Consider the following 13,518-nt stretch of genomic DNA (forward strand, 5'->3'; position numbering starts at 1 on the left):
ACTTACCCGTCCAACTTTCTTCTAACCAGTGGCGCAAACTGTGCTGGCGAATGGAAAGAGGGGTGGGGGACGACCGGTTAGGTGTGGGGGGGGGGGGCATCTGACACTGTCACTTGCGTTCCTCAGCCACCCTCGAAATATAAGTAGTTTTAGGATCCCTGTTTTTCCCCTGATGCTATCGTCATGTATTACATTAACTTGAAGGCTAACCTATGTTATATGCATGCCTATAAAATATTGCTTTTTTGGCCCCTTTCCCTTTCCTTTTCTATAAAAATTTGAGCCTATGGCACTGGATCTATGAAAGTATGTTACCGTTAGCTCTTCAACTCGACACTAACTGAAATGGCCGAAAGTAATTGGGATTGCTTGAAAAATTATCCAAAACGTATGAAAAGTGTCGTAATGTTAGTTCGGTAGTCTTATCGTATACGTCCATCCACTCCAATATGAAACCTTACGGTGATGTAGTCTTGAGTTAACTTTTTACTTTTTTCCCATGTACTTCTCTTGACCACTTCATCTTTGCTTAGCATAAAATAAGAACTGGTGAGGTGGAAATGGTCCACTAAGGCCATCCCCGTCCAAAATAGGGGAGCGATATATCCCCCACCCCCATCCCGGATTTACGCCCATGTTTGTAAATTTCCCCAAGAGAAAAAAAAATCACTGAGTCAACACCTTATATACGAGTGGGTGTTTGTTCTAAGCTCAGCTCTGTACGAATTCGATTCACCACTACCCTCCCACTACTGTCATTTTTTCCTCAAATGTTTCAGCCGGTGTATATATAGGTAGGCAGCGAGCCAGCACACTTGAGAACATCTCAGTCTATTGAAATCAAAAGCGGGGAATTTTCCCTCATTTACATTTCTGCAACACTTTGCTTCCTCAAGAAAATGCTACCCTTGTTGGGGCTACACGGGATTTTACCCACAAAAGTCTTAATCATGGAATTATCAAATAACGGAATACTGTTTGTTACCCCTTTGCAAGAGCTCTGGCATATCTCGCGGAAGTTACGCCCGGCACGGCAAGTACACTTTTATTCGACGAAGTTCTTCAAACTTGTTCTGTGGTCTCATATGCAGTGGCGCTAGCGTAAACTTTGGGCGGCGATATCTAAGCGCATGCAGGAGAACTTACTTTGGGCAACAACAGCGTAATGAACTATGGGTTGTATGTTTTTGCCCATTGCCAGAATTCAAAAAGGCCAGCAGCATGGGGGGGGGGTTGATATCCACTTACCACCAGTGTTGAGGGGGTGGGCTTAACGGAGCCACCCTTCCAGGAGCCAAAACATCTTTCCCAATGCAAAAAGCTTGTAAAAAAGCTCCCAAATGTTGCCCTACCCCTCAGAAAAGTCATGAGAAGTTACGCGAAAAACTGTCTATTCTTGGCCCCTCTGAACAGGTTTATCGCCCCCCCCAGTTTGGTTCTGGATCCGATCTTGAATTACGCCACTCGTCAAGCTAGAGGCAAACTTGTCAAGTAACCTTCATGTAAAATATCGGTATCGTACCAGTCTGAATCAAAAAAGTTGGAACATTCGATCAGAACGTACACGGTATATCTCCTTTGAAGGCGGCTTTTCCACACCCTGGTGTGAGGGAGAGCCTGGTAACTCCTCGCCTCTAGAGGGCGCGGTTTGCTAAAATGAATCTTCACAACAAGACCGTAAACGATGGCGGCATACAGTGGTTTTCTGGGTAGCGAAGGTTTCTCGAAATTTGAGGAGGCCAGAAAGCTTTCGGAGGAGGTTTGCATTCACTTGTTTGGTGGATAGTGATGGTTCAGTGTAGTGTTATTGTAGTTCAGCAAAACTAGTCAATAGCTTAGAAGAAAATGGACTCAAACCTCATGAACTTAAACAGTCATCATGATTGACTAGTCACGTCCTACATCATGTCCTGCCCCCAGAACTGTGGGGTCCGACGGAGCGGACGTCGGACCCCACAGTTCTGGGGGTAAGTCACGTCCGTCAGGCATTTTGCCCTAGTCTTCCTAACGTTTATACTAGTCTTTATCAGTAGCATAGCCACGGGGGGGGGGGGATGTGGCCCCCTCTAATTCCAGTGGCCCCCCTAAAAAAAAAACGGATGAATGAATATTGAAAAAGGCTAACAAAAACCACACCACTGACATGACTGAAAGCTGGTGCCCCCCCATAAGATGCTAGTGCCCCCCATAAGATGCTAGTGCCCCCCCATAAGATGCTAGTGCCCCCCATAACATGCTAGTGCCCCCCCCCATAAGATGCTAGTGCCCCCCCCATAAGATGCTAGTGCCCCCCCCATAAGATGCTGGTGCCCCCTCATAAGATGCTAGTGCCCCCCATAAGATGCTAGTGCCCCCCCATAAGATGCTAGTGCCCCCCCATAAGATGCTAGTGCCCCCCCATAAGATGCTAGTGCCCCCTGTGTTCCCCCACTAGTAAAATCCTAGCAATGCCACTGGTCTTCATATCAATTATCATGCCTTGTGGAACCTTCGCTTTGTTGAAAGGTCTAACTTCCCTTCGAAAAAAGCATGTGAGAAAACCCAATTCCGTCTCCCCCAGGTCAGGTCACCCTGGTGTACAGTAACTTAAGCACCACAAAGGATGTGCAGGCCTGACATTAAGGGCTTGGGCTGGCTGCTGAGGTTTCAAGCACCAGCATATTAGGATCAGTAGGGAAGGGCGGGGCTATCCCAAGAACTGTGTCTGTCTTCTAGACATAGATGAAATTGTACTCTACCATAGTGATGCAACCAGCATTTTTTTCGTCTTTTAGTTTTTGTACCCGTACTTGCTGAAAAGTGAAGATACACTTAAATAGGCCTGTACCCACGTCTTTTACCACCAGATGTGGTATAGTTGTACATGTACATCCTAGTCCCCTTGGTCCAGTTGGCGGGGCGGAGAAGCTTGAGCAGCCTGAGCTATTTTGGGAGATAAATTCTGGTCCAAACCTTCCCCAACAACAAATCTCACTGTGTGCCACTGCTTTACTAGTTAACTTTAAAATGGCTTTGGACTTATTAAATTCTGTATTTTTTGTATGATTTCAAAATTTAAACACTAAAGATTCTGTCATCCAGAGTTTTGAAACTCGGAATGTTTTGACTTAGGAGAAAAGATGTGGCAATGGAAAAGCACCGGCATAAAAGAATATTCTATTGTTATTTTGTAGGATTCCAAAAATGACCCAGAGACCAATCCCTTCAAATCTAAGTATGAAGCAAGGAAGATTCTGCAAGATCTGCGTGCCAAGCTGGAGAAATACCATGGAGTTCACATTGGCCAACAAGCTCCCGAGGACACGGGTAAAAATGGAACCAGCACATGACAAACTACTTCCAGAACTGGGTTTTCACCAACAATTCCTGACATACGTGGACCTCATGCTAAAACTCTTTGGCATTGTTTATAATGTGGACTTTGAAGTTTGTTTACAACTTTGTTGAGATTGTCCTCCTTTCAGGCTAATGAATACATGTTATTGAACAGCCAGATATCTCTGGAAATTAAAATTGAATGTTTTGGACCAGGGCAGGGCTCTTTTTAAAAATCAGGACTTGCAATGTCTTTAATTAGAGGTCATTGAAGCCATCGGCTGCCATCTTACTGTGCCACTGTTATCATGCTGAATACAAAGATAGTAACTACAAAGGCTTGCACACCATTATTAATTAAACCACCCAAGGCAAAAGTAGTTGCAATGGCATGCGTGGCAATGATCGCCTTTGTTTTTGGCATGGTAAGATGGCCACCTATGTCTTCAGTCAATACAACAGCATTGCAAATTCAGACTTTTTTATATGACATCTGTGGTCCAGAACTGCATGCTTGCCAAGAAAATGCTTACACAGCCTTGCTGATAAGTAAATGCAGTCAGGAAATCCTGAAGTGTAATCATTGACCAACTTCTTAAGTCCATTCCGAATTTGCTGAAACCTTTCCAGGAAAGTAGATTTGAACTTAATTTGTTCATTCTGTTTCCAGACCTGCATCTGTTGCTTGCATGCCTTCGCTACCACCTGGGCGTTAATTTTGTGGACACTGAAGAAACCTCCTCGGGGGAAGATTACCTGACTGCCTGCCGTAAGATGCTAGAGGAGTACTCCCTAGACACCAGGGCAGTTGGGCTGGTGGTAGCCACCCTCAACCAGCTGGGAATATTGTGGAGTGGAAGGAGGGAACTACAGAAGGCGTTGGAGATACTACTGGTGAGGAGAACGTCTAGGCATAAAAATTCTACCTTGCTGGCTGTTAGGATGCATTGTTGGCTGGAAGGGGGCTAAAACGAACCCTGACCAGTTTAATCCAATGAAATTTGAGGACATTAAGAATTCTTTTCTAGTTAGGTTATTTCCAAAACTTTATTCCAAAGTAAGAAAAATGAAAAAGAGTTACCACAGTTACACTTTTCTGAGAGTTGATTGTTTGCCCTTGGCAGGCCACATTGTCAAATGATTGTGAATGGTGCTTTTTCGGCTTGTTTTGTAGGAAGCAGAGAATGTATACAAAAAGTACAAGCATGAAATCGGCGTTGCACCTCATGGAATCAACGAGTAAGTTCTCTCCCTTACCTTTGCAACAAACTTAAAATCATTATCATTGGTCAGTGTCATAGCAACGGCAGGGAGAGTGACCAATCGTGTTCATTAGTGCAATGTCTTGGCATCTTAAACCACACCCCTGAACCGTCAGACTGGGAATAAGCACAGAGTTCGGCATACTAGCCAATGGGTGCTTCTAATCAGTGGAGCGTGCAGTTGTATGATACAGTCTTTGTCCAAGGAGATACTCGGTATTTGCCCTTTTATCCTAAGTCCATGTGTTTGAGGGAGCTTTTCTAATTATGTTGGCTCAAAAAATAAATTTGTTCCGATGGAAAAACCTATAATGCAAGAGTAATAAATATATGTAAAAATATATGTAAAAAAATCTGGAACATTGCAAATTTCTTTGTGTAGATCACCATCGCGTGACAAGGACAATGGAAGGCACATGGATACACAAGACAAGCGCGTTGCTCGTTCGCTTTGTCCAAATGTTGGTCCCCCCAACAATAAGTGAAAATGGTGAAGTAAAAGTTGTTGTTATTGTTGCAGGCTTTTTGTAGGGGAAGAAAACACATTGACCGACCACCAGAGACAGCAGAAATTTGAGAAGGCATACACACATACGCTGTACTACCTAGCCCAGGTCTATGGTAATCTAGGAGACAGCAAGAAGGTGAGGCAGGCACAGGGATTGGCTGGGACAAATCCAGGGGTTCAAAGACGTTGCAGTGAGTGGTAGCAATAGATTAGCTAACACAGGATACAGACCAAAATGTCAGGTATTTTATACCTCATGTTTACAGCTGAGTTTTACACATCTCTTAACATAGCCCAGCAACTGTATATTATTGTGCCCAAAGCCTACTGCCCAGACCTTTGGCGTACGTTGGATGGACTTATTCATTGAGTGCCTTTGATTTGTCCTTGTGCCACCTTAAATGTATGCGTGGAGCAAATACATCTTTGCACAGGAATTGGAAAACTATTTGGCATCTCAGTGAAAAGTGACGTTTTTTTTTTTCCCCCCAACTGCCTTGCTCACTGTAATTTGTACATAATACTCAGAACACTGACTGTGTGGCTGTGCGAACCTTGCCTCTTTGTGAGGACCAGAGATGGTCCCATTATTCAGGTTGTGTGGACTAAGCCAAGTCCACACAAGGTTTTTTTCCCTCTCTGAGCAACAGGTTTAGAGATGTTGTAAGGTCATTGTTGTCTCTCGCAAAAACCATCAACAAAAATCTAGCTTAGAAACGTAAGAAAAATGAGTAGAAACCTAAGAAAAATGAGTAATGGCACCGATTTGTTTAAAAACCTCATGAAAAGAGAGGAGTATCCACACGAGGTATGTAATGTGAACGTGTGTTTATATGATGTGGCCTAATTGTAAAAGTTTCCGAATAATTTTTCTCAGCAGCGGCACTGCTAAGTGAGGTATTGTGAATAGACCTCATGTATGACGTAAAACACTGTTTTTAGTGTAATCAATGATATTGGGCTCAGATAGCAGTTCATTGATATCCACAGTCAGCCAGTCATTGCCATGAGACGTTAAAACGTCAATTGGAGACCAATCAGTACGAGGCTATGGACTGGGCTTTGAATTGTGCCACGCTATCACAGTACTACATCACCCAGGATGACTATACCCAGGCACGCCATTGTTTAGGTGAGAACAGTTTACTGGATATGATTTACATTAAGGTATTTCTTTCCACTCCCTGCAACCAGCTGTTATGCTCAGCTTTCCACATGTTACCCTCGGTACTTGTGAATCACATTGTGACGTCTTGTCTAGAGAGCATTGGTGAAGAACGGAACCCAACTTGAAACCTTCTATCTCTCCAATCCAATAGTTTGTTTAATAAAGGTGTGGTTTATAGAAGTTTGATGGAGTTGTTTGTGCGCAATCAGTCCACAAATGTACGAATGGACGCATCAGGAAATACTTCACTCACTGATGTGTTATAGAAAGGGAACTGTAATGCTCCTTTCAGGAACACGGATTTCCTTCAAGGAATTTGTCATGTCTACATATCTAATAGGAAAGGGCTATGCATAAAACATGCATGTACTGGCCACTGTTCCCATTTGGGAACTTGTCTGGTTCCTAGTAGAAATCACAGGTGTACCCAATTAGAGTCAATACTGTTCTTGTTTGAACATTCTAGAGCATGCCAAAGTTTGAGATGTTTTCTAGATGTTGAGATTATATTTCAGTAATGAATAAAGCTAGACTTCAGGTAATTGATGTGCTCTGGAATGATTGTCTCTGTTGAGACAGTAAACGTTCCCACTCTTTCTCTGTTGCTTTGAATGATGAAGGTAGCATATTTCTTTCAATCCTTCTCAGCGAGTGCAACCCGAATCTATGCTGAAACGCTGGAGAAACTCCCAGCTGTTGAAACTGAGGCTGATCAGTACGACGACGACATTGACAAGATCAAACGTCACAAAGCAGACATTGCAAGGTGCTGGCTGAAATACTGTCTAGCTCTGCTCAACCTGTCAAAGTAAGAAGACTTGTCTTACTGAACCTTCAGCAGAATTGTCATAACGTTCCCTTTCTGCCTGGCATTACTGCCGTATAGCTGGGAAAAATGTTTATGTTTGGAAAAAGGTTGTTGAGAACCAGTCTTAATTAGATTAAATGCATTTGGTAGGTCAGTGAAACTTCATCCATTTTTTCTAGGGTTAAACCTAACCTTCCTCAATCCTCCAAAATCCTTCGGGCAGCTTTGGAGGATTTTGGAGGATTGAGGGTGAATGGCAAAAGTGCATGGCTGATTGCGAAGGATGCCATGAGTGAAGGTCGTGGGTTAGGCTTTGTGTTGTTCTTGGTCAGTCAAGCATAAATTCAGCCTCATATTTCTTTTGAATCAAGGGCACTTCTCAAGAATGCCGTTTGCACTGCCTTAACATAATGACAGGAATTGCCAGAGGATTTGGAAGGATTGAGGCAGTAGGCACACCTCCAAGTAACATTTTCAAGAAATTTAGGAGGATTAAAGGAGAATGCAATTTTTTCACCCCCCAAATTGGAGGATTCTGGAGGAGGGTCCCTAGCAAAAAGGGCCTAGGGGGTTAGGGCTAATGGTCAGCATATTTTGTTTCATTAACTCTTAGAGTCCTCAGTTCTTCAACTGATTGACGATTGAGGACTGTTAGGGTTAAGCAGCTGTAGTTACCTTTGGGGTTGTGCCCAAGTGAATTTGATATGATTCAACAACGGTTGACAAAACTTTAGGCGTTGGATTTGGGACTGAAAAGCTGCAAAATAGGCTGTTGGGGCTGTTCACTTCATTGTCTGAAGGAGAGTTGGCAGATGGATTGTGTGTATCTTCAATAGCTGCCATATTATAATAAGCGAGTTGCTTTGCACTGTGAGAGATGTGGAGTCAACAAAAGCAATCCTCCTTGATGAGGGTCTAGGTGTGTCCACTGGCTGGCTAAAGTTTACCCTCAGAGAACATGAATCATGGGTGAAAACTTTGCCCGGGTGATATTGTTGATATAGTCATTGCTTGTGCTGTTCTCCCTTGTCAGAGATAAACTCGCAGAGGAAGTAAGCAGAACGTCCAATGACAGGGATGCTTCCTTAGGGGTGGCTGAGACCGAAAACCAACTTGACAACAGGGATGCGACGGCTGACGAAATGCAGTCAGCGGCGCGGGAATCCTCCGAACAGGAGAATACTGAATCGGATGACGAAAAGATGAAAAAGCTGACATTGCAGTTTGAAGGCTTAGAGCTGACGTCGTTGGAAAGCAGAGTCACAGACAAATGTGTGGTGACTTTTGACGAGGTGACATGCATTTGTTTTCATCGAAGAGTTTTAATAGAACAAAACGAATCAAAGATACGACATGAATTACTACCGTCAGTGTTACTGTTTGTCAAACAGAATACTTCTTTTATTGCGTTTAGGCTCGTGAATTGTTCCTAGCTGGTCAGAAATGGATTACAGAAGCCAAGGAATACTATGTACTGGATGGCCATGTCTCTGATTACATAGAAATTATCAGAGTAAGTCATTGCTTTGTTTCAGGAAACATTTTAACTACATTTACCCTTTTCCCCCTTTTGTGCCTACATTATTGGAGATGTTCTTTGTCAGATCAGATTGAAAACTCTCTAGCATGTATATCACAGCGAGTACCTTGAACCCTAACTGTTGGTACATTTTGCTAGGAACCCTTCAGAAACCACTTCCTCCCCGAATCCACCTGTGTATAGTTATTACTTTGTACAAACTTTGTACACCACTCCCCATGTGATGAGATAGTGGCTGGGCCATGCTGGACGGAATTGGCCAGAATTGGCCAAAATATTGCCAACCAGGTGTTGAAGTTTTGGAGCAGTGGGCTTGAGAAAGCAGTGTTCAGATGCCTTACCCATGGTCGGCAGTATTACATGTGCCTGTAAGCCACAGGCTTATGGCTGGGTCTTCCTACAGATGCGGGTGCTACTGTTAGCCACAGCCACAGTTCAATTGGTGCACTGCGGCTTTGCATCACATGTTCCATTACAGTGATGTTTATGCTAATGTGTCAAATTGACAGGATCACAGTGCCCTGTTCAAAGTTCTAGCCTCCTTTGAGGTTGACCTGGAGAGGCGATGTCGGATGCACAAGCGAAGAGTAGACATGCTCCAGGACATCTTAAAGGAGTTAAACCCACAGCACTTCCTGATGGTGTGTAGGCAACTCATGTTTGAACTGGCTGAGACTACAAGGTGGGTGAATGCACTTTTAATTCAGAAGGAAGTGCTCAGCCAGTACAGTTGATGAGGCCGATGGGTTTTCCTGGAGTAAACTATATGTTTGCATAAAAATTTAAATAAATTTCTTTTTCAATTTTGTCTAAATTTCTTAAAATGTAAGTTCATACTTTGAATTGCTCCCCAGTTGATGCTGTTAGCCTTTGATACTTCCAAGGGAATGAATGTCAAGTAGGGGTAAATTGGCTTGCCTATGGACACAACATGACAAGCAGTTGGATTTAAACCCCAGACCTTCTTATAGAGAGTTGCAAATGGTAATGACTTGGCCATGGTCACATTCCTCCAGCATCATCCCAATCAGCGTAGTTTCCTTGGTCTGTTTACCTGTTCACTTAAACAGTTAACATCAAAGTGACTCGTTTTTCGACCCGAATCTTGAAGGTTTAAGTTCAAGCATTAGTACGTGCCTAATGCAAACAGTTGAGGAGTCTGGCATCGACAGTGATGGATTGTGTAAGTGTTTATCACATCTGATTTGATCTCTTCATAGTGAGATGATGGACTTGAAGATAGCAATAGCAGAGAGTTCAGAGGTCGCACCAACAGCTCATGCCTGTGGTAAAGTTAACATGTTGTAAGTAGGATGAGCTATACAGCATTTTTCTACTACTTGCATATTAAAGTGCATCGTTGGTTTATTTTGAAGTGTTTGATCTTCGTTATTTTCTGTGTTCAACGGAAACTCATTGTGGTTCCTATCCTGGTTTTCCTTTTGCATTGTATTTAATTTTTCCAAATCTTGCTGCAATTACGTTTCTATGAAAGGTGGACATTAATGTTCCATTCTTGATTTGAATCGATATCGACACAAGCTTTTTGATTTAATGCAAGAAACTTTTCATAAAAGTGTCTAAATTTGTTGTCATTTCTTTGTTTCAGAATACAGCAAAGTTTGGGATACTTTCAACAATTCCTTGGTAAGTTTTGGAGTCTTAAGTGTTCTGAAAGCCTCAAACGATTCTTGATATTCATTCAGATTCAAGTTTGCCTTGAGTTCTTTCAACACCTGCAAATCTTAATTGAACTGCTATATTTTATTGAACTCAAAATCTTGCATTTCTCCTCAAATTTCCTAAATGTTGGAGAGTGGGACTTTTTTTTTACCACATCTGCGATATTATTTCTTACCCCTGTCTCTTGCCCCACCCCCCTCCTGTCCAACTTTCAACCGCTTTGGGTCGTCCTCTCAAGATTCCTTGAGAGACGCTGAGAAGAAGATGCCATCAACGCTGGAGGATGACGTAATGAGGCCAGCCCTGGTGGCCTATTTCTGCAAGGCCAGATTGTAAGAACATCGCTGCTTTTCCCTTTCACATATCTCTTTGGCTGTCTTCCACATTGTGCCATCAGAGCTAGTTTCCTTCAAATGGTCATGCAGCTACTGGCTACTTTTAAAATTGAATTTTTTCAAAGACATTTAAACATGAATGCATTCTTGTTTTTTTTTCTGACTTGTACATGCATCTAACGGCTTTAGATTTTATTATTGGCAGATATTCAAAGATCGTCACACCAAACCCAGAACAGAGAATAGAAAACTTAACTACCAGGTAATACTAGTTTGAAAGTCTTGACTGATCTGTTGCTATCTTCCTTGAGCAGAAGCACACCCTCATCGGTTGAGAAAGAGCCATTATGGTCAGGAGTGCTTGTGAATTAGCGAAGTGCAGTCCCTACTAAAAGAGCCTCCCTTGCTTGGAAAATTGCGCCCTCTCTTGATTGCACTCTGGTCTCCTAACTTGCCAGACTTAAGATTCTTTTTGAACCTGTCACGTCTCTCCACTCAATCCTTAACATGTTCTTTGTTCATGTGACTAATATTGGCTAGGCTACACAATCCTGAAACCAACAGAACCATCAAAACCCTCAGCAGGGGATTTCTTTTGATGGACTTTAGGTTACTCTTTGTACTTTTAACATAGTTGACCTGTGGCATGAAAGTCAGCTGATATTTTTGTGTTGCATTTTGTAGGCAAATTTTAACATTTGTAGATGTGCCATATTTCCTCAGATCAGCTGATTCCTTGTTTCTTCAATTCTCATGTGTGCTGTTTCAAACTAAAAACCATACCTAACTATCTCGTTCAATTTTAAATGGTCTCATTTTTCTGAGAGTTCTCTGTCCCATGTCCGTTTACTGTTGTTTGATTCACCTTCTGATAGCTTACAGAATTACAAGTTCGTGGTAGACTATTGCAAGTGCCACCCAGAGGCCATGGAGAAGATGAAAGTAGGTTGAAGTCAATATCTGTAAAATATAAAGACAAACATTATCAGCTCCGCTGGCATTAGAAGAGCCAAAAAACTAACAAACAAAAAATGGAAGGACACGATTGGCTGTTCACCTGTGACGCTTGCTGCTGACTTTTGATTGAAGAGATAATGATATCAATTGGCTCTTCTTATTCCATGTTCAATTTGTGAGTGGTACCCTGACGGGAACTTTGATCATTTTGTCATTTTTTACTGGTCAAAATTGATTTCACAGTATCATAACGTATGAAAGGGAAGTGCTGCACACCTTGAGACTCATTATCCTTTCCATCTTGAAATGAATTCACAACTTGTATTTTTGCAGTGGCAAAAGAAATTCAGCAGGTAATTTTGTCTTCTACATTTAGGCAGAGTATGAACTTTGTGAGGAGATGGTTGCCCTACTGCCAGCACGCATTGCCCAGGTCAGCAGAGAGTGAAAGAGCTAGGTTACCATGGCACCTGCTACGCTACTCCGTCAATCCAAGAGAAAAATGTCAGTGTCATTAAAATGGGGGGATTCCATTGTTGGCCTTTTTGAAAATGTTTGAAAGAGTGACCTGAAATGAGATCCGATAGGTAAACTTAAAAGAATAAGTTGAAATTAATTCCCGGATATCTGAGTTTGAACTTAGTGTACATATGGATGTCAATAAATTCTATATTTTGTTTTGATATTTCAAAAGCGTAAACTCATTTGTGGACAAGTCAGTGTTTGACAGTGTGTGAACTTTGATTGTGTGCTTGGCGGGCAAAAATCATGCAAGCTGTGACTGTGCTTCATATCAACTGTCAGTGAAAAATGAAACGTTGGCAACACTTCCATAAGGCTTCAAACTTCAGACTTCCTTTTTGTATTGTGATGTTCCAGGTATCTTGATTCAATTCTTTTCACCTGTCACTCTAGCGGCCAAAAGACCAACCATTGACCAGTGTCAGTTATGAATTAGAACAAAATCAGTTTGTGCGTTTCTCTAGACTAAAATAGGACAGAGGCAAGTCTTACAACTGCCTGATTTTCTAATTTTCCCCCCCAAAATTGGCCATTTTGTTAGAACCATATCTGTGTGCAGTCACACACCTTTATAACAAGGTCACTGAGGATTTACAATTACCTTGTTAAAAGAGGGACCTTGTGTTGTTGGAAAATGATTACAAAAGATTGGGGAATGTAAAATTTGTTCTAAGCAGGATGTTACATTAATAGTACTGATAATGTCAGTCTGGACTGTAAACCTGTTTCCTGCAAACCTTCAATTTTAACCTTAAATGTCAGAGCCGTCTAATGTCGCTGGAAAAAGTTAGCTAAATGTGACTTGTTTTTTGTAGTGTTTTACAGGCAGTTTCTAAATACTGTGGGAAACACTTGCAACTCACACATCAATGTTTTTTCCATATTTCTTCAAAAGACACCCCATTAAAGCTCTTTTTTCAAATGTATCCAATCTTTTCTCTTCAAATGTTTACACCAAGCTGGTTTCGTGTAATTGTCTTTGATCCTGTGCAGTCTCAGTAAGAATGTGTCCGAGCGAAAACAGCAACTGTACGGTATTGTGAGCATACTTCCTTTCCGTATATGATGTTGCTCAGATTTTTACTGAAGTTAAGTTTGGTTTGGAAATGAGGGTGGTCGACATGTTTGATTCTCATCTGCGTTTTATTCACAACCCATCCATTGCCATGCATCATGGGTTGATCTGTGCAATTCTAAGTAAGTACAAATGTACATTGTAGAATGTGTATGAAATGTAAAGCTCACAGTGAATAAAGGCAGCACCTGTTTGTGGAGTGAAAGTGTCCCTAGTGGAATCATGTCAACTTCCATCCTGTATTTTTCCAACTCAAAATTTCTGAAAAGGGAAAAAAATGACGTTTTATAACTTGCTCTATTTACCCCAAATTCAATCCACAAAATGTAAGTTGGAGGGCATAAT

At 41.9% G+C, this 13,518-nt stretch overlaps 1 protein-coding gene across 1 annotated transcript; it reads left to right on the forward strand.

Moving 5' to 3' along the window:
- Nucleotides 1-1,650: 1,650 nt before the first annotated feature.
- On the forward strand, nucleotides 1,651-13,378 carry kifbp (kinesin family binding protein). Its single transcript, XM_022226179.2, has 16 exons — nucleotides 1,651-1,759; nucleotides 3,174-3,306; nucleotides 3,986-4,209; nucleotides 4,490-4,554; nucleotides 5,098-5,221; nucleotides 6,076-6,217; nucleotides 6,902-7,061; nucleotides 8,095-8,353; nucleotides 8,476-8,574; nucleotides 9,111-9,283; nucleotides 9,822-9,905; nucleotides 10,211-10,248; nucleotides 10,523-10,616; nucleotides 10,825-10,881; nucleotides 11,495-11,561; nucleotides 11,953-13,378. The coding sequence occupies exons 1-16, from the start codon at nucleotides 1,685-1,687 to the stop codon at nucleotides 12,022-12,024; spliced, it is 1,866 nt and encodes a 621-aa protein (XP_022081871.2). The 5' UTR covers nucleotides 1,651-1,684; the 3' UTR covers nucleotides 12,025-13,378.
- Nucleotides 13,379-13,518: the final 140 nt, after the last annotated feature.

The sequence above is a fragment of the Acanthaster planci genome, linkage group LG08 (assembly GCF_054643075.1).
Source record: "Acanthaster planci isolate LZ-2023a linkage group LG08, COTS_SCS, whole genome shotgun sequence".
NCBI classification, from domain to species: domain Eukaryota; kingdom Metazoa; phylum Echinodermata; class Asteroidea; order Valvatida; family Acanthasteridae; genus Acanthaster; species Acanthaster planci.